Source organism: Pagrus pagrus, assembly GCF_965226575.1.
Source record: "Pagrus pagrus genome assembly, chromosome: 15".
NCBI classification, from domain to species: Eukaryota; Metazoa; Chordata; class Actinopteri; order Spariformes; family Sparidae; genus Pagrus; species Pagrus pagrus.
The window spans coordinates 18,045,386-18,073,102 of record NC_140199.1 but is presented as its reverse complement, the minus strand read 5'-3'; the positions used below and the strand labels follow the sequence as shown (position 1 = coordinate 18,073,102).

The following is a 27,717-nucleotide window of genomic DNA, read 5'->3' as shown; positions in this document are numbered from 1 at the left end:
AAAGGTGCACTATGTAATTTTGAATCAGAAGAGAAAGATCTTCATCGACTGATGATTTATGCCTGAACAAACTCTCTTTGCTTTTCATTACTGAATAAACAAACTGACCTTAAAGGACAACACAATTTCATACCGTTTTACTTTGTTTATATTTGGCGGACCCTGCCACCTAGCTTCATACAGTCTTCTGGGGACCTTATTCTCCTCTGAGAACAGCTTGTTTATTTAGTTATGGAAAAACAGGATACTTGAGTTTACCGAGTTTGAATTTCTTCCCCAAATCTTCATAGTGCCCCTTTACAGTAGACCCTTTCACAACATTAAATACGTCTGAAAGAAAAACGTATTTTTCCCTGAGTCGCTAAGCTATGACAGCTATTACAAAACCGTGATTGGTCAGTCTCAATGATGGTCCTGGAGCAACATTAAAAGGTGCACTATGCAAACAGAGACAGAGCTCTGTCACTGACGCAGTGATATCAGGCTGCTTTGAGGAGGTCATCTTGGGCTTAAGGAAACACTAATCCGACATTTTACAGACCAAACAATTAACTCAATAAATCAATAAAATAATTGTCAGATGAATCAACAATGAAAATAATCGTTAGTTGCAGCTCTAATTGTTGCAAAGTAAAATATAATAAATCAAACTCAAACTGGCTGCTCACAGAAAAAAAGCCAGAAACATGTTTGTTAACAGATGGACAAATTACATTGTCGATGTTAAGAGGGCCATGAGCCTGTCACAGTCAGGCCACGACTAGATGACTCTTCTCCAGTGTCTCTGGGACTCTGACAGATGGGATTCAGGGGCAGAGTCCAGTGCACTTCAGCCTCCCAACTCTCAGATAAACACCTCATTAGTCTTTAGTGCAGTCTGGCCTCAGCACCAGCTGCCCTTGCCAACACCAGGTTAACATGACGCGGGAGCCATTTCCACCGGCTAACCAACGCTCTTGTCAGTCACGGCTGCAACTCAAAGCTGGAATGCTGCTGTGTACTGTTCAAGCTCCTCTGTTATACTAATGCTTGTCTCCCTCTGCTTCCCCTGCTCTAAGCCTGTTCCCTTATTCTTCTTAGAGGCAGAGTCCTGCTACTGAGTCAGAGAGGGCGGCCTGACAGCTGTGGCTGCCAAACCTCCCCAACTTAACAAGGCAGGGCTGATAACACACTACTGAGGCCAGATTTACATTTGTCATGCTCACATGCCAACACAAACAGAGGACAGTTTGTTGTTTCCACTGATAATGCCCCACCTTCCAGCATTCAGCTACAACTATGAAAGAAAATTCCATTCCTCGGATTAGATTGTCATTTAGCCTTCAGCTGTCTAGAGAAAAACACTGACTCCTTTTTTTTCATCTTCTCCTGCCAGCGCTGAAAGACAGACAATGTTTCCCCTGCTCGGAAGATCAACCAATCAAGATGACTAAGCTCAGAGAGGCGGAATTCCTGTGCCTTCGGGAGGTGTATAACATCCTCTCACCAACTTTAAATAAGCTTAAAACGCCACGCCACCTCACAAGAGATGCTCTCATCTGAGATTCTGCCATAAAAAGAGCAGAGCGGCATTTATCATGAGCCTCAAAAGCCATTTCAGCATGCAAAAGTCAATGTAATGGTAATAGCGGTGGTACAATCAAGACAAGCTCTCTGGCTATTCACCTAGTGCTACTGATGTGGAAAATATTCTCCAGGAACACGTGCTTGATTAAACATGAAAAAATGTGACTCGACGTGTGGTGATAAAACACACCTGCAGCCGGCATGGACAGAAACAAGCCTCCAAAAAATTGTACCATAACTTTGCTTATAGGGGCACTATGTAGTTTTGGAGAAGAAATTCAAACTCAGAATTTTAATATTTACAATATTAATGAGGTGATAAAACAAGATCAGAAATATTAATTTTTTCCTTAACTGAATAAACAAGCTATTCAGGAGAATAAGGTCCCCAGAACACTGTTTGAAAGCTAGAAAGGTGTCAGGGTCCGCCACATATAAACAAAGTAAAATAGTATGAAATTGTGTTGTCCTTTAAGGTCAGTTTGTTTATTCTGTTTATCATAAAAAAAAAGATGAAGATCTTTCTCTTGTGATTAAAATGTCATCCCCATAAACTACATAGTGCACCTTTAAAAACATCACATGAGAGAAAAAAAAGCCTCATACAGGTAGTAATTACAAGGATGATCGACTTGGATATCAGTCAGATGAGCTGAGATATCATTAGATAACAACTTAATTTTATTCGTGCCATAAAAGCTTTTTTCCCTCCATAAAGGAGCCATTTAAAAGGTGATGGTGCACTTGTGTTGACAGTCATAAAGCGACTCTGTCCTGGCTGTTGAATCACACGCAGTACTGATTTTCTAGTGTGATCCGAGCCTTTCTATTCAGGGGACAACACAGGCAAACGCAGCTACATTAAGTCAGAGCTTTGAAATCATTCCAGCTTTACCAAAAAAAACAAAACACACTAGACTAGAGTGACAGTGGCAGCAGCAGAATGAGATCGGTTTCTGCTCAATAAAAGACTCTCAAGTCATGAAAAATTTAACAGCCAGCTCCACAGAGTGCATGTTGAAAATAAGCTGCTGTTGCTGCTTATGGTGCATTTCTTGGACAGTCTGAGTGACTAAAGCATTTTTATTCTACAACTCAGTAAAAACACAATGCCTGGAAGCTATCAGAAGGTAAATCTGCAAAAAAAAAGGCAGAGTTGTGGGGTGATTGGTGTAACCTGTGGTACACTTTGGTGTATGGCCTCACTTTGTATCAGTCATTGGGGAGTGGCTCAAGGAACGCCTGGTCATTTGTTAAACAGACCACAGGAAGTTTCTCATGGACTGTCCCATGGAAGAATGCAGGTATCCTTTGTTGAACTTTGACCTATTAATTTGCATGGTCAGTCAATAGTAACACTGTTGTCAGTCAGTGGAGGAGCTTCAATTATCCACTATCACAGGTTGTTATCATGGGCGTTTTACAGCCTATGATTGCTCAGATCATTATTTCCAAAATATCTACATCAGCCCATTTATATCCTTCATTGGTGTGGAGTGAAGGACAATTTCACTGGACTGGATCCAAGCCTGGCTTATTTTCAACACAATCCTTTTGGTAATGTCATGCTGATGTCATCCACTCCGAATATCACAGACTAATAATCAGTGTTGGAATGTAACTAAGGACATTTACACAAGCACTGTACCTAAAAGTCACATTGATAACATTTTATATAGACAAATCATTTTTTAAAAGTGATACATTACAGAACTTGTAGAAAGGTGCAGAATAAAAGTATCTCTTTTCCATAAAAACATTATTACGTTTGTGAATCAATTATTTTAAGGTGTTTGCCGTGGTATCTGTGTTTCATCAGCGATCAAGTTGCCACTTTGTTAAAAAAAATATAAATAAAACATAAGAATGGCTGAGTTCTGCAGTATACATCCAGCATACTGTACTGCTATAACGTTAGCTAGCTAGCGTTAGCAAAGTAAGCTAACGCAATGTTTGCAATTTTAGCTGGCATCAGCAACGTTAGCTAGTGCACAAACTGGCAATGACTTGAGGGGCCTGATGATTTGAACAACAGCGGTGTTGGAACGTGAATGCAAAGGTAGGGGGAGCTGGAATGTCTCATTTAGTGGCTGAATGTTATCAATAACACCTTTAAGTGTACTTCACCTTGGTAATTATGTTATCTAACTTTATACTTCTACTTTCCTGCAATTCACAGGGACATGTTGTGCTTTTACTCCACTGCAATTATTTCAAGGCTATGACTATTAGTTAGACTATTAGCGCTTCATTAACATCACAATGTTAATCAAGCGCAGTGTAAACAGACCTAAGAAGAGAACTAAGTAGGCATCGAAGGTGATTATACATACAAATGATACATTATTATTGAATATTGATGGTTATTATGCTACTAAACGAGTAAGAATTTGCTCTGCCTAGACCAGCTGCAAGATTTACTTAAAACTTGAATTGCTTTGATTTTAATACATCAGTAGTGACATATCAATAATATAAAATATAACATAATGAGTACTTTTACTTTTGATACCGCAGTTTTCCCTCCTATTAAAAGACTTAGGCTCAGCACCCAAGGCATTTGAATGTAAAATCAATGTGGAGAGTATCAAACTAACTAAAGGATTTTTTCCCTATCTAATGGTTGTTGTTAGTCCCCAGAGGACTTTATCATTAAGCTTTTTGCATGTTGCTTATTTATTAACTGCTCAAGCTTTCCCGGTTTTTGTACACATATCTAATAATGATCCAAAATGCTGGGAACTGGAATCAAAAACAAAATGTTCTCAGGGTTGGACCCCTAACACCTCCACACCCAGGTCTTCCAAAAAACTTCAAGTACACCAAGTAATGCTTCTTTTACCACTTTAACTCACTGATGATGAGAATATGATGTAGGAGCAGATAAAATTAGCAGCGATTACATAATTGAAATTATAGGAAAACTTTGTTGTTAACTTTTTCTGAATATCTCCCATCATCATCATCATCATCATCCATCCACCAAATCAGTAACCAAGTGTGAGGGTGAATCATCTAATTGTTTCTTGTGAATCTCTAGTTCAGGCATCTGGAGGCCCAATTAAATTAACATGTGGGATTTCCACTTCAAATTGTCAGTTTGTGTCTTATTTTCCCACCAACAGTTCAGCTCGCTCCCACTGCAGTTCTTAAATGTAAAGAAAAGTTTTTAGGGTCACTACGTTGCCATTGGCCAGGAATTAATCCAGATTGTGTGACTCTTTAAACTGAAACATGTTAGATTGTTAGAAATGATGCCTCACTATGCTTTTCTTTTGGTGTAAACAGAATGACATAACAGTTAAATGTCTAAGTGAAATCAAGTGAACTTAATTGCAGTGCAACAAATCAATTATTTCATTTTGAGAGTTACAATATATTGATGTCTCTATAAACCAACGCTTTGTTAACATACCGTTGAGGTGGTAAGCAGCGTTACAGAAAATTAGAAACAATAGTTTTTGACCCATTATATTGTGCTGTAATGAATAGGCTTGTAGGCCGAACAAAGGAACATGCAAGAGGCATGCAGGAGAGAATTAAGCTCGCTCCCAGCCAAGCTCACACGTACAATAATCCTGCTGTGAATCACCTCTTTGTCCAAACCAGAGTGACCACAATTCCAGTGACTGGTTGTTCAACAGGAGTTGCCTTGGCAATGCCATGGCTGCTTCAAACCAGCAAAAAAATAACACTCTTAATACCTTTTGTTTACGGGCATATTACCCCAAATTTAGAGCAGTCCAGCAAATCCACTCCTCCTGCAGCATCACATACAATTTAACCCAGCGACAGAACTTTTAATAAACTCTGCATTTTAATATATAAAAATAAATCACTGCTGCTTATACTCTCAGGGCAACCCATTTCCTGACCATTTACCAAACATGCAGACTCGAAAGAATGGCCAACTCCAAAACGTAAATACTCTATTTTTTGCATAGGCTTACCAAACGAGTCGTAGCAGTGAGGCCTCAGTGGGGGTTTCAGTACTTGTACTTGGTTCCCAGGCAGGGACCTCCTCAACTACAGCAGCCTGCTGCACCTGGCCTGCTGAAGGCCTCTTCCCAAATGCTTAAGTATGTACCACATCCCGACAGCAACACATGCTGTTAACCCGTCTAAATGCAGGAAAAACTCAACATTTCACTCCCACGGCAGCACAGCAATTTTCTGCTATCAAAAGCTGTCTGAACGGTTACTGTTTGACACAAGAGAGCAACATTGAACTGCCAACGACAGTTAAAGGAGTAATCTAGCGATTCAATATTGCACTTCCATAAAGTTGGGTGACTCATAAGAGTCAGACTGAAATCAGAGTGGTCAAAATTGAAGCAGCTTTGTGCCTCTAGCAAAGGTCAAGCTTTAAAAAGACTAAATCTTACATTTCCCATAATGCAACTCAATAGAGCCCGACCAATGCGCCCACACAAAACCTTTCTTTAAGAGATTATAATGTAGAAAAAAATGCTATACCACCATAATAACAATAAATATTATTGTTAAACTGAAAAAATCTCCTGCCCGTTACATACATCTGTCACAAGTGTTTGATAACCACATTTGACTGATCACTGCAAAACATTTGTGTTCACTGGCCAATATATCAGTATCAGCCCCAAAGTATCAGCCAAGCTCTGCAACTCAATAGTGTCTTTCACTAGACTGATCCAGCCTGCTAAATGCCTCTCAAGCCCAAGCCAAGACAACCCTGATGACATCATCTGGGTTCTGTTTTCCTCACGAGCAGGGCTGCCCAAAAACTTTAACCTTGGAGGGCAAAGACTGAACATGAATGGTGGGCCATGGGGCTAAAAGCAAACACCTGTTGTATTTTATTGTACTATGAGGATACAAAAATGGTACTAGGATCCAAAGTCCCCTTAACTGACTTATGTCCTGCAAAATGAATGTCTCTGCCTGCCATGCTTTGATTATGAAATAAATATTTATAACAATGATGATATAACAAACAATGATGTGCAGTATCGACCTGATATTGGGAAATGTATATTATCTGCTACATAACGGTAGCTGAAAATTAAGCCAATAATATGAAGCTGAATTTGTGCATTAACTGAAGAAGTGCAACATCTACACACTCAGACATAGTAGCTGGCACCATGCCTGTCGAAAGTTGGTTTTCTGGATGATCTGGATGTTTTTGTTTTTTTTACAGCTTTAGAGGAAAACAACACAGTTACAATTTGCCATATATGTTCCACAGCAGTACAGAGTGGAGGGACAAAGTCTACAAGTTTTAAAACATCAAATCTTATTAAAGCTATGGTTCATTATAATGAGGAATAATAAGGACCTTCTGGTTGTTGTGGTAGTAAATGTAAAGCTTAAGGCATTTTTGATGCATGGCTGTCTTAGCACACAGTTACATGCTTGTAGACTACAGAATAAAGTTATTAATGAATTGATGGAGAGGACGGACGGCGTGGACATTATGAGACAGTGCTTAAATCTGAAATGAAATATTTAATATGAGCCTGGACTGCTGGTATTACTGCTTCAGACATTTTTATTGCATCTTGTCTGGGTTACCAAGGTCATTGACAAAGTGCAATGGCTGAATACATCAACCAGAATACTTCTGCTCAAGCAAGGACTTCTTGATTCAAGTTTGAGCGAGGGCATTTACACGATCTTTGCGGATTAAGTCCATAAAGAATTGTAAAAAATATCTCATGATAACAGTTAAGAATTATCTAACACATCCACTTTTATAATGTCTGGTGTTAAGAGTTTTATCCAGCACACAGTGTTTAAGCAGTGAGTGCAGTCGATGAAAGAAAGGCTGCAGACCATAAGCCAAAGTGACATGAAATGCTAAATGAACATAATGAAAAGTTGTCTTCGTTACAGAGCAATTTACAGTTTAGGCACCGAGCAGATGCTCCTACTATAGAGAGAGCAGTAAAATAAGTGAGCGCTCCACAAGCATCAATAGAGCCAGATGACTCAGAGCACTATGAAAACAACAAATGCTGCAACATTAAACCAGATATGTCACTGTTCAAACATCACTCCTGTCAGCTATTATGAAAATAACCGTGTGTAAGCATAATAATCGCCTAATAAGAGCCTATTGCTATCGAGCTGGAGAGAATAATGACTGCAAAATGGTCATGAGCACTGACAGCAACAGTTAGATGAATGTTCGGTTCATATATTAAGCTTTATTCAAGTAGGCACTTGTAGGAAATTGAGCAGCAAAGCTAGCCCAAGGAGTGATTTAGGTGCTAACCCCTTTTGTTTCAACATCATCTGTGCCTGGATGCTCTCTCTTTTCACTGGGATGCACTTCCAGACATGACAATCAGAAATCCACTGTTTTCCTCTGACATAAACAATTTCATTATATAACCACAAGTCATCCTGCAGTTCAGGGCAGTATTACTAATGGGACAAGTACGAGTGCAGACAACACAAATGGCAACGCTTTGGATCAGAAAAAAAGGGTATCCTCTCACAGTTTTGACAAAATGTAATGAATAATGCAGAAAATGTGTTGGCAACTATTTGCACATCGCCGGATGCTTTAGGTAACATTTTAATTGGATACTCTGGTTGACTGCTAAGGTGTCTGTCTGTGGGTGGTGGTATAGTTTGATTAACCACAATAAGCATCATTAGGGCGAAAGTGACAGACTACAAATCACTATGAGAGCAGTTTGTGTTCTGACCACTGCTTACTCTCCAATCACAGAGCTTATCAATGTGCTCACACCTTCTACTTTCCTTACTCTTTTCCCATGATGCTGTCATGTGCTCCAAATGAAAATGTACCAAAAACTGCAGACGCTCGCTTAAGTTATTGCACGTCACACCAATTCCTTTAAAGGGGAAACACCTCTGCTGGTTGAGACTCCACGCGTGACAACAAATGACAAGTTACGACACAACAGCCTGCAGGCATAACAACAGCCTCACATATGAAAAGATTAGAAGAAAAGATTAAATAGCTCTCATCACATCCTAGTTCCCAAACAATGACAGTTGTGGCATTTTAAAATTGAATAGAGCCTGAGAAAACAATGCCAGAGCTTTTGAATATTTTGTCAATTTCACAGCTCATTTATTCTGTTATTCATGTGTTATTATGCACCAATAGCTTGAAGATGAATTTAGGTTAGACCCTCTCTTTGAAGGCAGTTTTTAAACTGGAATTCACATGTATCACTACATGTCTGGGCACTATCTCAGCATGTAATTGCATAACAAAGCATAACAGCACAATACCAGATCCCAATTTGTGTTTGCAAATGCAGCTGAAGCCACTGGAAACTCAATATCATGCTTATCAAATAAACGTATTGCACTGGCCCATGTCCAAAGCACTTGCCTCCCTGTGTTTGAACAAGATCAGAATTGACATTTAGTAAAAGTTCAGCCCGGCGTTATTCATGAGAAGGAGAGAGTAAAATATTGATATTACATTTAAACATTTTATGTTTGATATGCCTGGTGAAGGCATGTTTAATCAGGAGTTAAATGGGACTGGGCTGGTGATGCAGGAGTAGTGTAGTGATTTAATTGAGTTTCCCCCATGGCATTCAACACACAGGCAAGGAGGAATAAATGAATGAACCTACCTTCATCTCTCTATGAGTCCTCTAGGTGACCAGTGTGACGAATCCGGGGCTGAAAACAGAGGTTGAAGAAGCTGTTAGGCATTACAGACAGTGCCAACTTCCGTCTGCCACAACAAGACACGGCTATGTTATGATGACATCACTTCTCCTGCTACACTGCTGGATGCCATGTAGAAGCTGGGCGGCAGAGACACACACTTTAGAGACACACATCGTCTGCACATGAAACCTCCTTGTAGGGCTCGTGGGATTCATTCTGAACTGAGGCTGTAATTGATTTGAGAAGAAGAAGCAAAAAAAAAAAAAAAAAAGAAAAGTTGAAGGATCCTTCGCTTTAATAATCCCAACTAATGCAATGGGCTAATGGTATGCGTGCCCGAGCTCTGGAGCCACATTCCCAAAAATATCTGTGTTGCAAAGTAAACCGTGGCAGGCTGATCACTCTCATTCGCAGAGCCCTTTTAAAGCCGTTTATGTAATGCCCAGTGCGCTGTAGTCAGCCAGCAAGCAAGCAAGCAAGCAAGCAAGCAGCAGTCAGGCTTGGCTTCTGGCTGCGAAGGGCGAGCAAAACGCAAAGTTAAAGAGACGACTTCCTCCTTCGGTCCACACAGCAAAATGCACGGATAATGGAGTGGTTTAGGATGAAGTGATGGGGACAGTGAACGCCGCACGGTGCTCGGCTCTTTGAGTACGGCAGCGTGGTGGTGCCCGCTGTCTGCACTGCACTGACTATACCAACACTACAGCAGAGGATGACGCCATTTCTGTAGCTGACAGTCGGCTAAAAAAAAAAGAAAAGAAAAGGGGAGAACACTTGAGCGCACAAACACTGGAAATTGCGGGAAACGGTGGTCGCGATTCACCTGCCCCCCCTCCTCGTTAGAGCCATTTCTCTCTCGGAGGAGAAGCTCGTGGTTTTTCCACAAAAAAAAGCTCCGTTCATTTTCGTTTTCGCTTCCTCTCCCCCTTGTCTCGGCGCGCTGCTCTCTGCGGAGAGAGTCCACTCGACAGCGAAAATAGAGCGATAATAACACTGCTCATGGGCAGACACCACACCAGACCTTTACACAAATGTCACGTTGAAGCCCGTGTCGCAATAACAGCGTCAAGTTGAGACAAAGTGAGCCCGAGCCGTGCAGCCCCCCTTTAAAAAAAGTCACTTTGTTTCTTCGCTAAATGCTCACTGTGTCGACTGGTCCTGGTCGTTTCGCTGACTGTTCACGGAGTAACGTCGCTTCTGACAAAGAAATAAGTCGACGGAGCGGTTCGCAACAAGGTCAAGCCCGAAGCGAGACTTGTACCGCTGCAACACCGCGTTAATACCGACTACATTTTATTGTAATAACAGGAGCCAAGGTCGCAGCCCTCGTTTGAGGCTCCCTCGGTCGCGGTGAATGATCGCGGAGGATACAATGTCATCCGCCCCAGACAAATTTCCTAGACCAGCCGCTGCAAGTGAGTGATTGACCACCACCAACAACAATAATGCACACACACACACGCACCCAGAGAGCCTCGTCTGTCTTTTCTCTTGTCCTAAACCCCACTACTGTGATTAACTAAAGCGTCGAGCCCATTTAAACCCCCTGCCCCGTCAGTTTGTTAGCGGGGATGTTGCCAGCTACGGAAATTTCGCAAAAGACTGGTCACGCACACACACACACGCACAGCATTGAGAACAACACAAGTGGGGAAAATAGTCCACCTCGCATCTGGTAATAGAGGCTCTGAACTGATCAAACGATGAGCTCCTTGGTACAAGGTAGCCCATCTGGTCCAGCCTACACGGGTCCAAGTCGACCGGGAGAAGCTAACGACACTGTTGGCACAAAAGAAAAGCCTGACAATGCATTTTACCTGTTAAATTACACCGCTCGGTCGCTGGTCGAAACGATCACATCCTGCAGCGATGTCAAGCATAAACAGGTCGCCGATGGTTTCGTGTATTATCACTTTTGACGGCTATCAGGGAACAACCATGACAGGCGCTGCTCGACGACAACCTCTCCGAGGATTCCTCCGCTGAACAACACAACACTCCGGCGCCTGTCCAGCAGCCTCGAAACTATTCAACCCCGGAGTAGCATAACCTTTCACTGTGCTCATCAGCTTAATTTGGCTGGCTACAGCATAACTTTGTTATCGAGCAGACCAAGTTTTTTCTGTTTTCTCGGCCAACAGCTTTTTGCTGTCCAGTCGCCTAATTCATTCATTCCATAAAGCCCCCCTAAACACATCCCAGCATTAGTTAACAAGTTAGCTAACGTCAAGGTTGGCTTGGTAGCAGCAGGGAAGCAAGCTAGTAAAATGTTCAAAATAGCGATGGCTTTGCCGAACAAAAGCAGGCTTACCTATGCTGTCAAGTTGAGAAACACTCCTATTTTTCGACGAAAGTGTATTAGTAATCCATAGGAACATTTATGTGAATAATCTGACAGGTTTTAGCGTCGTCCGTTGGCCCCCAGTTGATGTTGGATGCGGATGGGTAAAAGTCGTTTTCGCAGAGCGCTGCTGTTTGCCTTGTTGAGTAGCTCCTCTAGCCTAGCTCTCTCTGTGATCCTCTCCCCCCGCCTCCTGAGAATGACTGACGGGCGTCCTAATCCCGCCTCTCCCCAAAGGGCGCCCGCCTATTGGATGCCACAGTGACGGGAGACGCCTTAGCAGCACACGATTGGCTGATGCAAGAGAAAAATATCCATGGTAAGGTGTAAAAAGTAATCCTACTGGGTGGCTCTCACAATACAGGGAGGAAAAACACTGAAAAACTACAACTCCCAGTTTTGGAACACATATAAGTGCTCGATATATGTTACAGCGTGGCCCGACAACACAACGACAGCACGGGGGGCTTGTTTTCCTGCTTTACTTAGAGGTCGGAAGCTTTAGCCGGGCAATGTAGCAACTTAACGGCAACACACAATGCTCGAGGCACCCATGTTACATTCCCCTCCTCCTCTGCGCCTGCTCTGTAAGGAGCATATATAGGTAGCTCATGAATACTAGCCCACCTCGAAAAGTGTCAGCACAGTGCTCAGTGGAAACTGCCCTAACGTAGCATGGTATGGTGAAATTAGCCAGTAACACGCGGACCTTAAAATGATATGAAAGTGTGGATGTGGCAGTCATATCGTGTGCCTTAGTCGACCAGCGTTGAAGTGGGAGTTTTTATTTTGACAAAGAAAGAAAGGAAGAAATGCTCAGTTGTGGTATATCGGCTCGTTTATGTTAGCCTGCTAACGCTAGCTAACTAGCAGTCTGGCTAACAGGAACACAGGAGCGGTTCGTCAGCGGACTGAACAGACGACAGCCAAGGTGGGTGGAGTGAAGTACAGTGGAGGGGACCTGAGGTGAACTGGTAACAGCAGCAGCAGCAGTTTACTTGTCCTTTCTTCTAGTATTTGGGTCAAAGTTATCTTAAGTTGATTAATTTTATCGTTTAAGTTATTTGTAGGGATGGGAAAGTTTAAGGCGTTGTCAACGTGAGGGGAAAACCTGCTGCCTAATAATTAATACTTATTTCAATACTCTGTTTTGACTTGCTGTTGAAACTCAATATCCCAACATTTCAAAGTGTAAGCATGTTTTAGATATAATTGAGAAGTTGATGTATCTAATGGGAAACGACCTATATTTTGATATAGTCTCGTCAGGCACTTGTTGATGAAAATATGTATTCATTGAAGTCTAAAACTTAAGTTGTGGAATTATACTTTACACTGAACTACCAATTTACTAAGCTTATTGCAGTGTTGTGTACATTTGAACCTTAACTTGTAACTCTTTAGCTACATGCTAGGGTGTGGCAGCTTTTCAAAAGCAATGATTACTCCGTAAATACAAACCGAAAGAGATCAGGCCTTCCTAATGTTGCCCCATCTCATGGTGGAAATGGAAATGCAGCACTGTGTTATCTGATAGAAAAGGCCATGGCAGTGTGATGACTTAATTATGAGTTGCTGTGAGGCTGTGGTCAATTTCACAAGCAGAGCTGCAGTGAATGTTTTCCTTTTTGAACTGAATTTAGTTCCCTAATGTTATATTGTCAAGATAGAGGTTTCACACTTTTCTTTTTAGGTTGATTGGCTGATAGATCTTTATAATGCAGCTGGGATGTAACCCGTTTAGTCCTGACTTTTTATTAAATTAAACCTAAAGTGCAGTCTTATGCAAAGAATAAGTAGTTTTTTTGTGATAATCATTAGCTCTCACAGACAGCCAAGCCTTTCTATTTTTATTGCTACATCATTCATAACCAGTAGTTGTGATTCACCACTCATGTCATTGTTGTAACTGATCTAGTCATGTGATGAGTGTGACATCATGCACTAGGGGATATAATGGCTCTGCACATGTGTCTGACACACAGTGGATTACTAATACTGTGTCTCCATGATGTGCGTATTTAAAGAAAAAGTACTATTTGTGGGTAAAAGTATCACTCACAGATGATACCCATATAGTTCCTGCGTATTATGCTGCTACGTGACTAGGAGCATTGTGCAGTTATGTATCTGATGTCAGATTCACCAAGATGGCTTTTGAATCAGACATTGTTCGTGTCATGTCCACACGCTCCTTTCTGCAATTTGTTCCTACTCAACACTGGTTGAGATCTGTCAGTTAAGAGCCAGTTCTAAGTTTGGTGCTGAGAAATAACAGATGCAAGAACCCAACACGAACACACTGCAATTATCACTAATTTCTATTATACACATCTTCACTACTTCTGCTTCCGCTTGTGTGATTGAGGACTTGCAGCCTTTTAACTTTCAGAGCTCGGTAAGATCACTATTACTTTTGTAAACCAGCTCTCAATCAAGTTTTTCCTTACTCGAATCAAGGGTCTAAGGACAGAGGATGTCGTTCACTGTACACATTGTAAAGCCCACTGAAGCAATGTGATTGTGATTTTGGGCTATATAAATACAATTGATTTGATTTTGAATCTCTTACATTATCTTATCTCTAAATTAATAATCTTAGTTTACAGAGGGTTGGCTTGATGGCTCATGTTTTTGCAAAGTAATTGTTTACTGTTATGAGTCTATAAACAACACAGCTTGAAGATACAAAGTGGAGTGCAAATTTTATGTCTTCTAATCATCTAACATCTGTATTGTTCTTCATTGTCAGTTTGTGCATTTTAACCAGTTTAATATTCACATCTATGTCTTGAGAGATGAACGCATTCATCAAAAAAAAATGGAAAAACAGTTGTTTTTCCATTTTGTAGATCCAGATGGGCGAAGCTGAAAACAGCATTAATTACAGGGCAATTTAAAAAGATTTTAACTTATCTTTATAGTTCAAAACAAAAATCCTTGCATGGATCTTTTTATTTTGACCTTTTGTCATAAAAGTTTTATGAGGCTGAATAGCACAGCATATAAATACTCCAGGGTGCTCATTTATCTTCAACAATGACAGTCTTTTGGTTTTTCTTACTTTTTTGTGTTCTCTGTCCTCCACTGTAGATTTGTGTAAACTTGAAGCGATGGACAGTGACCCGCAAGCAGCCTCCGAGCGAATTCTGCTGGAACCATACAAGTACTTGTTGCAGCTGCCAGGTGAGTCTCTTTCCATGTCAGTGACTGCAGATTGGATTGAAGATGTACAGACATGAATCTTAAAGGTCATCAAAAAGCCGTGTGTACTGCTGATGATTCCTAGAGCTACACTGAGCCCTGACCCGCTCACTTCTTGTTTGTCAGACTTGATCATAACATCAGCAAGATGCCTAAAAAATGTGCTGGAATAGTATACACGGAAGACAAAAAACATTCACCTAACATGAACCATAAACTACACGAGATGAGACGCGATGTTATCTTGTTGGTCAGTTTTAACCTAGCTTTGTGCTATCAGGTAATGCTGCTCGTGTATGTATGTTACTGCTGTGGCGCAGTTGATTTGAACTTTCAATTCATCCATTGTAGCTTATACAGTTCTTGTTTTACATATAATCATAATAGTAGTATATTATAGTGCATTTGTACCACAATCATGACAGCTGACTAATATGGTACTTAAATTTTAAATCTGTATTTTGGCAGCAGCATATGGTCTCACTATGTAAATTATATGGTTTTCATTTTAACATCTCACTGAATAAACAGTAGATGACGGTTTGATTATAAATAGATTTGTCTTATAATATCTTGTACTCATATCTGAAGCTGTATTTTACACAACGATGACTCCAAATGGTAATAAAACAGAACAGTTTGAGAAATTACAATGTGCATGTGTGTAGTTCTGTGTATGTTTAACATCCCAGTTTTATTGAGTCTAATTTATCTTGACCGAGCGCTCATTTGCTGCTGTTAAGGTGACAGACTTTATTTGTCCTTTTAGTTATGATTGATCACTTTTTGACAGTGTGGAAGTGGCTGGCCTCACATCAGAATTATATTTAGGTAAATAGGACAGGTCCTAAGTGTGTCAGTTAGTCGGGATGTTTTCCTCTGTTGCAGTGCCACTGTGTCATTAAGGCTTGAAAGATACGATTATTTTGAAGTCCTGCAACATACATTCTCATTAAAGGAAAATGTAGATATTTTAAACACAAGTCCTTGTCATAGATTTGGCAAATATGTCTGTAGGTTTGCATGGTATGGTATGTACTCACCCTGTCACTGTTTGAGATTGTGAATGTGAGCACTCAGCTGGAAATGGCTTTCAAGTAGGGTCAAAGAAAGACTTCCTTTAAGCCATGTTTTTGAACAACAGAAAACTTCCTGTCTCATTCAGAGCAGCAACAAGACCTTTCTCTTTTTTGACTTCTCAGTAACTCGAGCCAGGTCACATCTCACCTCCACTGTTGGCTAAACACAGTTGTGTGCCCAGGCTGACCTGCAAGTAAACTCCGAATTAGCTCTGCAATACAAAAAAAAGAAAGATGTAAATGTTTTGGGCTTTTAGACTATTAAATGACTGCTATAGATAGGTGGGATTGAATGATTTTAACATTTTTACAAGGCTGGTATTGTTTTGGTCTCATTTGACTCTGTTAAGCTGTTTTTTGCAGGTGTTTTATGCTTAATTTCTACAGCAGCGAGGTTGAAATTGGTGTCATGTTTACCTGAAATTAAAACAATAAGACATAGGTTCTAAAGCAATCTAATTTCCCTTTAAAATGTGGTTTCTCTGGGGATATGTATCTACCACGCACCAGCTTTGTTAATATAGATATCAACAAAATGTTCATTCTCAAATATCAGCAACATAAGAACGGAGAGAAAAACTGCTCATGTCAGCAAAGCCTCAGAGTAAGACCACTTTTAATGTAGAATGAGCTGATGATTGCAACAATAATCAGTGTGAAAGATGCAATTAAATTAGATCTTTATTGTTTTTGACTAACAAGCTTTTGTTTTCCGTTTTTCTTCTCAGGAAAGCAAGTGAGGACAAAACTATCCCAAGCGTTTAACCACTGGCTTAATGTTCCCGAGGACAAACTGCAGGTGAGAAATCAGCCATTTCAAGCCTCTTAACATTCAGAGTTGTGCGATGTTTATTGTTGCAGATGGGTCCACGAAGGTGAAATGATGCTGTGCTCATTCTGAACAGGCAATTTATTTTGTAATGCAACCAGAGTATTCTGTTTCAAACTGAATGTAAATGTAAAGGTTGGACGAGAGTGTAGTGCATCCATGATTTATTACAGGAGGCTGTTAATGCAGCCGAGGATCAAGTGGAGTGGAATGAAATGAAAACGCTGGGGGGATGCTTTCAAAACCAGAACAGTTACCCCTTTCTACATTTGTTTGATCTGCAGGGTGAAAAAGCATTCTCTAATTGCTGATTTCATGAATTGTTTAGGGTGGATGCATTTTGTTCGCCCATGTAGATGGTGCGTACACTCACTTTTGAAGAGTTCATCTTGAGTAAGAGAAGTGTAGCCCCACAATTTTAAGGAACCACAGGGCAGAGAAACTCAGAAACAAGTTGATTGGCTAATATACAGATCGTTATTTACTTAAATATCCAGCAGATTTGGACCAATATCATCATCCCATTTGAGTTATATTTATGGCCATCTGACAAGTGCACGCCCAATGTTTACCCCTTTTATATTTTTTATCCTAAGCTTTTATGATGCTCTACTTTCTTCGGCCCCGTCCCAATACACCCCCTGCCCCTACGACTTAGCCCTCCCTCTCTGTTATGCCTGTCACAACTAGGTGTAGGGTGTCCTGATTCTTGTTGGGATAGAAAGATGTGACGAAGTTATGGGGCAACATGGCCCTCCAAACCAAGGTCTTGGCGCCAAATTTCAAACTGAAGGCTATGCTGATATCTTGGCTAACGTGGTTGTCAGTTAATGCTACGTTGTTATTGCTGATTTAGATGACAGTCCTGCATTTTGACGCATTTCATGTTGACTTCCCACCCTTTTGAAGGCAAAGTGATGCCTGAATTTTAACTAAAGTTCACAGTGAAGTTGCTGCACTTGGTATTGCTCCTATAACTCACTGCAGGCTGGCAGGGCAGGAGCACGTTGATGTTAGCCTACAAAGCACTGCTTGTGGCCAGGTAATGAAGCAGTGTTCTTTTTATTTCATGACTTGATTGATAGAATGAAGTTGGGAACAAATTGTGAGTGTCCATGCTTTTCCTATCTCCATCACATAAATGGCAAATGTCATTGTAATAATACTATCATTGTCACGGTAACGCTAGAGAAATCACCACTGCTAAAGACGGCATATTGGAAATGTCTGGTCATGTCTGTTTACATTAATGACATCGATGACATCTGATGATGTATGAGAATCTTTAATGGATGTCCCATTTCATAGGGGGGGATTTTAAACACTACCCCTTGTAACTCCCCTCGCAGGGGCAGGTTGGCACACGAAGATGAGGGGTAGGGGTAAAAATTGGCAATGCGATTGAGCCCTCATTTGCTAGTTGCCAAGTTTGTCCATGGTTTGGTGCTGGGTAGGTTGTGTACAGTGTGTTTATCACAGTGTGTGTGAGCTTTTTTTTGTTGGTTTTTGACTGAAAATAGCTACTTACTGTTAGAAAAGTTTAAGACTGTAATGAGACCGATCGTATAGTAAATTTGAGAAGCCTAAAACCAAAACAAGAAGCTAAATGAGAGCAAAAAGCTTTGTAGAGCTGCAGAATTTGGTGAGTTGTGGTTTCTTTTTGTGAGGTCTGACTGTTTGACTGTTGAAAGACACAGCCCATTAGACCTCTGAATTGCCGCCCACGTCAAACATTTTTGGGGGCGATTTAAAAAGGTCTGCTGTTGCTCTGGTGGATGGTTGTTAAGCCAGTTGGAGGACCGACCAAGCTCTAAGTCTACAGTTGATGTTGGTAACAATACCAAGCTGTGTCTGATCAGAGCTTATCATGTTCAATTCACATTTCTTCCCCACGTCCAGAACAGCACAGCAGAGCTCCTTTTTGAACTTGAATAAAGAATAATGAAGGCACAGTTTACATACAAATGCAGCCTAGAATTAATCAAATATGTGAAAATACACACACAATACACACAAACACTACTGCCCACTGTGGATTTATTCATAACACTTGCACTGTTGGCTCTCTATTCTTCATTTTGAAAACACACTTCGCTCTGTTACATCTACTGTTTCATTTCAAGGTGTCAACTCATGACTCGGGGCTTTTAAGTTGCTCAGCAGTGGTGCATGTGTAATCACGACTCAGAATTATGTTAAAAAGAAAGTAAAACAAAAGGAAAGTAAAACAGTGGCAGCTTACTTAACTGTTGATGGCTGGGATACCAACAAAATTAAGTGTTATACAAAAGAAAATAATACAGTCGTCACAGGCTTTCATGAATCCAAGAAGAAGAGGAGGGGAACCTGCCCACAAAAACTCTATTTGTACCACTTCAACAAAGATGAATGATGTAAAACAGGATCTTTGTCAGATAATACGTTTTCAAATTCCACATCTGCTTTTTCATCTCACAAAGCTGCTTAGACAGTAGTTAGCTGTGGTTTGCCTGTTTTTATAGAAGTTGTATGTTGTCTGTCCCTTTTTTCAAAGAATGGCCTTTTCCTCGGGGTTAGGAATGTGCTTTGCAACATGCGCAAATAATGTGCAATGAATTCACTTCACTGTTTGTCATTCAAACCGTCTCTATTTCCTGTTTTGCCACTCGCATTCAGGACACGTCTTTGTCTTTACGAGTTCGTATGCATGCTGGTCATGTGACGCCTCACTACAACTGATACAACTACAACTGGCTGAAGACTTTTTTTTCTTGAATATTCACCCATGCTAAGTCAGATTTCTCCGTTATCTGCTGCCTTTCCCTCTTCTTTTACTATTTCACTACATCATCTTAAAAGGATAATAATCTATTTGAACAGAGTGTTTAATGAGGAAGAGTGGTATTACTGGTGGGAATGAGAGACTTCCTTGTGAGTTGAGGTGGTCTTTAAATTATGATCACTAAGCACTTTAACTTGCTGCATGTGAGCTGTTATGAAGCAAATTCCTGTGAAATTGTTTTGATCCCCAGACTGGAATCAATTTGGTGTTTCCATCCAACTTTAAAGACAAATTTAATGCGATTAAAGGAAAAGCAATGCTTTAATCACTGCAAAGGTAATTGTATTAGTTTTTGTAGCTGTTGTTTTTAATCCAGGGATTTCCCTGAATATGACTTCGCTGGTTACCAGGATATTTTGTTAATTGAATGCTAATATTGCATGATAAAATGCAGTTAACACCTTATTTTGAAAGTGGGATGATGGTGCTATAGTGGAGTATGATGGCAGGCAGCGCTATCTTTTAAAGAGATCCTTAAAATCAGTTGGCTTATGCTTTTTGAAGGAAAATGGATAGGCCATGGTAGGGTATTGTTTTACTGTACAGTGTATTCCCCATGGTGCACTAATTGAGAATGAGAAGGAAATATTTGGCATCATTTAGACACTGTTTGTGTATTTTAAGACATACTGCAGCCACATTCATCTCCGCTGAGAGGCTACTCCTCCTTCAGCTTCTCGTGTTCATGATCACTTCTGAGAGCAAAGGATTAACATGATTCAAGTCCCAAGCAAACATACGCCTCCGCTCATCCATTACAGTGTTGTAACATATTCTTGGATGCTGCCTGATTAGATTGTAGCAGGCTGATTGGCATTCCTGCTTTTCATATGGTTTCATTTTAGCCATTTAGGATTTATTGGTTTTAGTAAGCAGCAGGATGGTCCCCAATGTCTGTTTATGGAGATCAGCCCACTGACCTTATTAGACTGATGGCATGAGCATTGTTATGGCTGAATACTGGTCCTGTGTCCCGCGATAAAGATATGGAGACTAATGTGCGTTTTCTGAATCTACATGACTATCACAGTGCAGAATGCTAAGTGCAGAGACTGTCAGGTCTCATTAGGTTTGCTGTTCAACAGGTCTCCTTTTCTCCTGAATGTTTTATAAACCCTCCCCCCAAATAGAGGAATCTCAGTTCTGCAGCGATGCTCAGAGGTCGCACTGTTGTCCGCTGTGGTCATTTCATCTTCCAGCGCACAAGAAAGTCTTCCCCCAATGTGATGAAAAGAGAAATAGTTGCATCTGTGTGAAGGAGTAATAAAGTTGTCAGCTTCTTCTGAGGAATTATTGAGTGTTATAGATGAGTCTTGTCATGTCTGCCCTCCTCCTGCTGCAGCATCCATCTAACACTTTGTATCAGTAGAGAGATACTTAATCACAGCTTTCACACTGCTACTATTACAGTGAGTTGTGTGTCTACAAATGAATGAATTCAGTTTGCAAAATTAATAAAAGCAGTGACTCAACATTCAGAGTGGCATTTTTGATTATATTCACATTACATGCTGCTACATTTCTCAACTGAAGTGCTGTCGTTTTCAATTTAGAAGTACATGTGCTCCATGAGGCTGTACTGACGTGTTAAATGAAGAGTTTTGAGTTTAAATGATAGGTCTCTTGATGTAGGATAGCTGGAAGTTCATATGGACTTCATTCACATGCGGATTGTAAGCAGATCTACTTTTGTTCTCCTGATAATTTCACCTCAGACCGAATTTCCTTGTGATGGTACAGCAGGTAGTCAAGGTTTAAATTTACCTCACATTTCAAAGGACTATCTCCCCCCATGACTCCCTTTGTCTCACCCCGTCTCTCTCTGTGTGTCGCAGCTCTGTAAACTCCTGCTGAACCCGTCATGCAGACTCCTCTCGTCATCATTAGCACGCTGCTGCCAAGAAGTCGCCTCCATGGAAACAACCATGCCTACAGAAAGACAGAAGCAGTGACAGTGGCACAGTGTCTCATTCATTTGACAGGGATTTTTTTATCAAACCCCCATATGTGCTTCCCTGCAGTGTAGTACAGTACAGGTTGAGGCGGTTTGGGAAATTCCCTCTGTACACATCAGCTGCCTGCAACCTTTATCTGACTGGCATCCTCCCATTCTCTGTAAAAGTGTAGAAAGGTTACATTTTTATTCTGTCTGCTGTCGTTTACTTTGAAAACATGTGTCAGTCATGATAATATCTGCTGCCTCGGGCTCAGGGCTTCTTCTAGGTCTTAATGCCACTGATGCAGAGTGAGAGTACAGTGTAGATATAACCTGTAAAGTGTCGGAGGGCTCAAAGAAACAAAGCTGTGACATCAGCAGACAGTGTTGCAGTGAAGCTTGGATCAGGCTAATACATTTGCATTGCAGGGTTTCCTCAGGAAATAGTTCAGAGGTAGTTAGCGAGACAGATCCTGATATATCTCATCTCGTGATCAATTTAATTAATGGATGACAGCCTAAACAACAGCCACACTCATTAAATGTATGACCTTTGGTGGAATAGCTCCTCTGCTCTTTTCCCTGAATGTTAATGTTTCATTTCTTAAAAGTGTTTTAATTCTTTATGATGACAGTGAAGGTGTCACTGATTTCACGTTCTAGCAAACACTGCAGGAAAACCCTGTATTGTAAATGAGTTGATTGTTTCAGCCTCTTTTATCACATTGTGGAAAATTGTCTTCAGCTTCACCACACAGCATCAAAAAACAATACAAGACAATCGATGAAGAAAAACAAAAGGATACAAACCACATAATTAAAAAAAAATACAAAACATAAATCCCGGATTAACATTATACTGTGGTTTCTTGAGCATTTTTACACAAATTGGTTGGACACCTGCAATATTTTATTATTTTCACACCAAAGCTGCTGTTCAAATGAATGATGATGACACAGTCCAGTAGGCATGGTGTGTGATCATGTGGGATGAACATGTTAAACTAAATAACTCTAAATAAGACAGGTTTTATGCATGCACATAACGAGAGGTGGGAAGTAATCAAGTACAAATACTTTGACTGTACATCAGTAGATTTTTCAGGTTCATAACTTTTGACTTTAACTCCCTACATTTTAACAAAAATATCTATACTTTCTACTCCAAAACAGGCTTGATACTTTAGTTGTATGTATTTGAGGGAAATAATCAATTATTTTTATTTTGCATCAGTTTATATTACGCATGACAGACATAACAAGATGGAAACAGATGGAGAGGGGGACCCCTGCAGCCCTCTGCCTGGATTTTCCTATTTTCTCAATTTTTTGCCGTGCTCAGCTTTACCAACCCAAAATTTCAGTATTTGACGTCCTGGGAATGAGACTCAACAATCAACTATCTTTCTGGTGCATTTAGGAACAGCTCGGACAAATCCTACTGATCCTACCTTCAAGGTTAATAGTCTTTGAATTCTTCTAATATGACGCAAGCTTCAGTTAGTTTTGCACAGAAATGGCCGATAGAAATGTCCTTCAGAGGGATACTTTTATACTTTGAGTACTTACTTTTACTTGAGTAAAGAAGTTGAATCAGTACTTCTACGTTTACCAGTCTGTTTTTACACAAGTATCTGTATTTCTAATTGAGTAAAGAATGTGTGGACTTTTGCCACATCTACACACAACTGAATCTTCTGCTTCAGAGTATTTTCTCCTCAATATATTGGACTCTTTTGTTGTGAAGCAGTCTCCACATTCTTAATAGAGCACTGATTGTAGCTTTGGCAAACAGTGAGTTTCTGAGTCACCTCTGGTAATAATCAATGGAGTCTTGCAGAGCGGTAAATGCTTCGGGCACGTTAATGGCAGTATTAAGAGTAGCAGCCTGACCAGTTCGATTCCTTGGAGACTCCAGACACTCCAAGACTTGAAAATTGTCGGTGCTTGTGTTCAGGTTTGATGGCTGCTGTTATCTGAAGCTGTTGTTTGTGAATTTTGTGCTCATGGGGGAATTGTACTTCACAAAGACCACAGTCTGCAATAAACGTTGGAATCCATGAGCACGTTTCTAGCTACATAACACTTGTCTCGTTCATGTGTGCATTCATTGTAGCCTTACCCACAACCCCCCTCTCTTTTATAAGTGGCTCACTGAGGTTGCGGGGCGAGCAAGTGTCGGGACCCTGCAGAAGGAAAGGTTGTATTTGGCGGATAAACTGCTCAACTGGCCCAGCCTTGGCCATCTGCCTGACCCACTGAGACTCTCTTTGTGCTTCCCCAGTGCCATACAAACAGCTTTCATTACAGGGCCACAACACTTGTCTTTTAAATCAGCGGAGCACTCCAGCAGGCTGCATGGCCAGCACGAGACAGCAGACACCTGATTGCAGCCCTGGCTGTTTTGTGTCAAACAGCGACCTGAACTGAAGACATTTTTGGTCAGATCGAGGTTTCTCCTGATGGACACAAGACGTTTACTGTCTGCTGAGCTTATAAATAATTACAGTGAAGTGTCTGTTAAGCATGTGTCCTGCCTCTTGGTATGAGAAGGGCTGAACAAGACTTCTCCTCATTTACGGCTAATGTTAACTACTGAGCCCTGAGGTGAAAGTGTGCACATGTGATTAGATCTCTAAGCTCATCATGCCACTTTTGTGCTCTCTTGGGTCGTTTTAGAGCAGATGAGATAAAATGGACAGCAGTCTTGACGATCTCTGAATGTGACCGTGTCTTCGCTCAACTCTTCCCTCTGACTGACTGCCTCGTTTGTTTCTGCATAAACTATTTTGTCTGCTGATGAAGACCCACTAGTGCAGCAGTGCAGGCAAGAGTGTAGACATGGCACCCTCTGCTGTATACAAGTTGTAATGCATAATTTAGACAGAGCTCCTGAGGACCTGTTACTGTCTGTGTCACTAGGCTAGAGGAGGAAAAGGATGTTTTCTCAGCATAAGTGTCATTGTAACAGCTCCTGAAAGTAGTGCAGCAAAACATAAAAACATTAAATGCTATGAAATGGAAAATGTGACTAGTGTTTTTTTCCAGGCACAGTAATTCTCACCCACCAGATGGTTTTGTTACACAGAACCATCTGGGAAGTTGCCCTTAGAAACTGTTTGGAAAAGGGCAGGCCCTTTCGAAAAATACTTGCCAGGTCATTGGAAGAACCATCTGTCTGTCATGGGCGAACCAATCGCATCAACAAACCATATCATGCAGTAGGAGAGTGCTACCAAATTCTTACTGAAGCTGAGAAAAAGTCTAGAAAGGCCTTCAGTGCTGTTCTGATATAACTGATGGTATAACAGCGTCTACTCTACACTAACCTCTTTAGGATTGTTGTTTTCAAGCGAACAGTCACTTGTCATCTCACCTAAACCATGCCCATGGCTGCCGGTAGTTCTTATTGGTACACTGATTGTTCTGAACCACTTCAAAGCCTGCCTAGATAGATTTGTGATATGACATGGTCATGTGATCTGAAAAATCCAGCTGCCTCGCTTTATAAAATAATTCTCAAACTACGCATTCATTTCTGCAAAATCTTGTATGTTTGTGTCATGTTCAGGTGATCATCGAGGTGACGGAGATGCTCCACAACGCCAGCTTGCTCATAGATGACATCGAGGACAGCTCCAAGCTCCGGCGAGGCTTCCCCGTCGCTCACAGCATCTATGGCATTCCCTCCGTCATCAACTCGTCCAACTATGTCTACTTCTTGGGCTTGGAGAAGGTGCTGACCCTGGAGCACCCTGAGGCTGTCCGAGTGTTTACCCGGCAGCTGCTGGAGTTGCACCGCGGTCAGGGTCTGGACATCCACTGGAGGGACACCTACACCTGTCCCACTGAGCAGGAGTACCGCAACATGGTGCTGCAGAAAACCGGAGGGCTCTTCGGCCTGGCTGTTGGCCTGATGCAGCTCTTCTCAGACTGGAAACAGGACCTGAAACCCCTCCTGGACACCCTGGGCCTCTTTTTCCAGATCCGCGACGACTACGCCAACCTGAGCTCTCGTGAGTATAGCGAGAACAAGAGCTTCTGCGAGGACCTGACCGAGGGCAAGTTCTCTTTCCCCACCATTCACGCCATATGGTCGCGTCCAGAGAGCACCCAGGTGCAGAACATCCTGAGGCAGCGCACGGAGAACATGGACATCAAACGATACTGTGTGGACTATCTGGAGAAGGTAGGCTCGTTCGCTTACACCCGTCATACTCTGCGAGACCTGGAGATAGAGGCCTACCGCCTCATCAGGGAGTTTGGTGGGAACCCTCAACTGGAGAGCCTTGTCAAACACCTCAGCAAAATGCATCATGAGGCTGAAGATGCAGCAGAGTCCAGTATTGAGCCACAGTCAAGCCACAACCAATGACCTCATCCACCTTCACATACTCGCCCCTGCACACTCCACTAACACAGAAACTTTGCTAATACACTGATGCAGACATACTTCTTAAAAGCTCAACACAGATACTGGTATGTTAAATTCACAAACTATTTAATGACTCACAATGAAAAGCTGCGTTTCCACCTAGAATAAATCTTAACTCCCGGGGACTAAAGGGTTCCTTCATCCTGTTGTCTGCATCCCCACTGCAGCGATTGCGGTGTTTGACTATAAAACAATAGGGTCTGGACTTTGTCATCTATCTCGTGCTTTTTTTTTCTGCAACTCCATGTTAGTGGTTCAAAGCACAATGAACAAAAACACAAACCAGTTTGCGGCTACAGATTTTCAAAAACAGTGGCTGAAAGAAATGCTTTGAGTACTAAACAAATCAGCAATGTTCTGTGCTGCAAGCCCCACCCCCAAAGTTCCTGTACTTTTGGAAAGTACAACCCCCCCCCAACACTGACTTTTTGGGTTAAAATGATGTCCCTGTTACTTAATTTAGCCCCTGGTCCTCCAAAGGTTCCTAGTCCCTGATGTTCCTGTGGTGGAAACATGGCTAATCATTACACTTGAGCACTTGAATTCTGGTAGACGGTTACAACTTCAGCAGCTACAAGACAGATCCAAATGTTGCCTCTTTATTTTGTGTCCTCGATGGCATTCTTCAAGCTTTCAAGTACACATCAGCAATTTTTGGCATCCAAGTGTAGCTGTGCTGTCAGTGAGAGAAATCAATTAAAATACAAACTAACTTGTTCTGGTTTTTTGCTTTTCTGAGAATGAACAATAACAAGTGTGCAACAAAGCTTGAAAGCCTTCCTTTTGATGTGCACAACAGTGCATATAAATGTATTTTTTTAATGTTTTGTCACTATATGAAAATAGATAATGTAGGGCAGAGTGAATGCTGGGTGCTTTTTCTGAAGTCCCTGTTTCAAAGAAGACACGGATGTCTCGAGTGTATGGTGTGTGATTTAGGGATCCTTTATCATTAAGCTGCCGGAGTGCCAATCTTTTAGAAAAAAACCTCTGCAACTCAATCGTCTACTTGTTATGTAACATGCCGGCATTATATGCAAAGTAGAGCTCATGCTGTTTATGCTCAGCTGTATATGAATTCTCTATTGATGCTTGGTTTATGGCAGACTGTTTCCGTTCTCAGATTCAACACAGTTCTTCACATCTCTAATGTTTTATTAGAGGGTTATTTGTAAGTAGACACTGTGCTGGAGTTGACAACTTGTTTGCATCTATTGAATAAAAAACCTGCAAAGATGACCTGAGGGCTTGTCTCAACTTCTTCAACAAAATGTCACAACCAAACCGGCCTTGATGCCACAGTGAGATGTCATTGTTTTGAAGGTGTTTAATGTGACGGGTGAAGAGAGGACCCTTCTCCAGAGACGAGCAGCACCATCTACTGAGCACACAGGGGTAATTGAAAATCAAGATGTGACAAACGAGAAGTTTGTAAGTGTGTCTTTCTGACTTAAACAGACCTCTTCCTACACTGGACCTGATGTTTTATTCAGGAACATTGACTCCACACACACACGCACAACATAACAAAACACTGAGCCATCATTATTCACAGTGTATGCAACAACGAGCCGTCTTGTGTTGCAACAGATCCATGGGTTTATTTTTCCAAGGCAGCTGTTGCATTTGCAACTGCATGCTGAATAGTACAGACTGCGAGGCGAACCGGCTGACTCAAGTTATTACAGAGCTGCCTGCCATGTGCTTTGTTTTGAGCAACCTTGACTGAACGCTCACACAGGCTGCTTGTAATAGACACGCTCTTTCTCTAGCTACAAGCCTGGTCTGAAACACAAGGCACCAGTCATCTAAATCCTGTATTATCTGTGGTTTCTGTTAATACTGTCGTGAGTTATTCCTCA

The 27,717-nt window shown here is 41.3% G+C and overlaps 2 protein-coding genes across 4 annotated transcripts in view; one reads left to right on the top strand and one right to left on the bottom strand.

The window, feature by feature from the left end:
* Positions 1-11,719, bottom strand: part of arid4b (AT-rich interaction domain 4B) — a 44,001-nt gene extending 32,282 nt beyond the window's left edge. For both annotated transcript variants that reach the window (XM_084375460.1, XM_084375461.1), the window contains exons 1-2: positions 11,522-11,719; positions 9,171-9,219 (exon numbers count right to left, since the gene is read on the bottom strand). In XM_084375460.1, coding sequence (XP_084231586.1) covers positions 9,171-9,176 — 6 coding nt within the window. In that variant the 5' untranslated portion in view covers positions 9,177-9,219; positions 11,522-11,719. The remainder of the gene's footprint in view (positions 1-9,170; positions 9,220-11,521) is intronic.
* A 205-nt stretch (positions 11,720-11,924) lies between these two features.
* Positions 11,925-27,094, top strand: ggps1 (geranylgeranyl diphosphate synthase 1). Of its 2 annotated transcripts, none has more exons than XM_084375462.1 (4): positions 11,925-12,482; positions 14,645-14,737; positions 16,563-16,633; positions 24,992-27,094. In XM_084375462.1, exons 2-4 carry the CDS (start codon positions 14,665-14,667, stop codon positions 25,793-25,795), a joined length of 948 nt encoding a protein of 315 aa, XP_084231588.1. In that variant the 5' UTR covers positions 11,925-12,482; positions 14,645-14,664; the 3' UTR covers positions 25,796-27,094. The 2 variants fall into 2 exon arrangements, with proteins under 2 accessions (XP_084231588.1, XP_084231589.1); XM_084375463.1 differs by lacking the exon at positions 11,925-12,482 and adding an exon at positions 12,640-12,742.
* Positions 27,095-27,717: the final 623 nt, after the last annotated feature.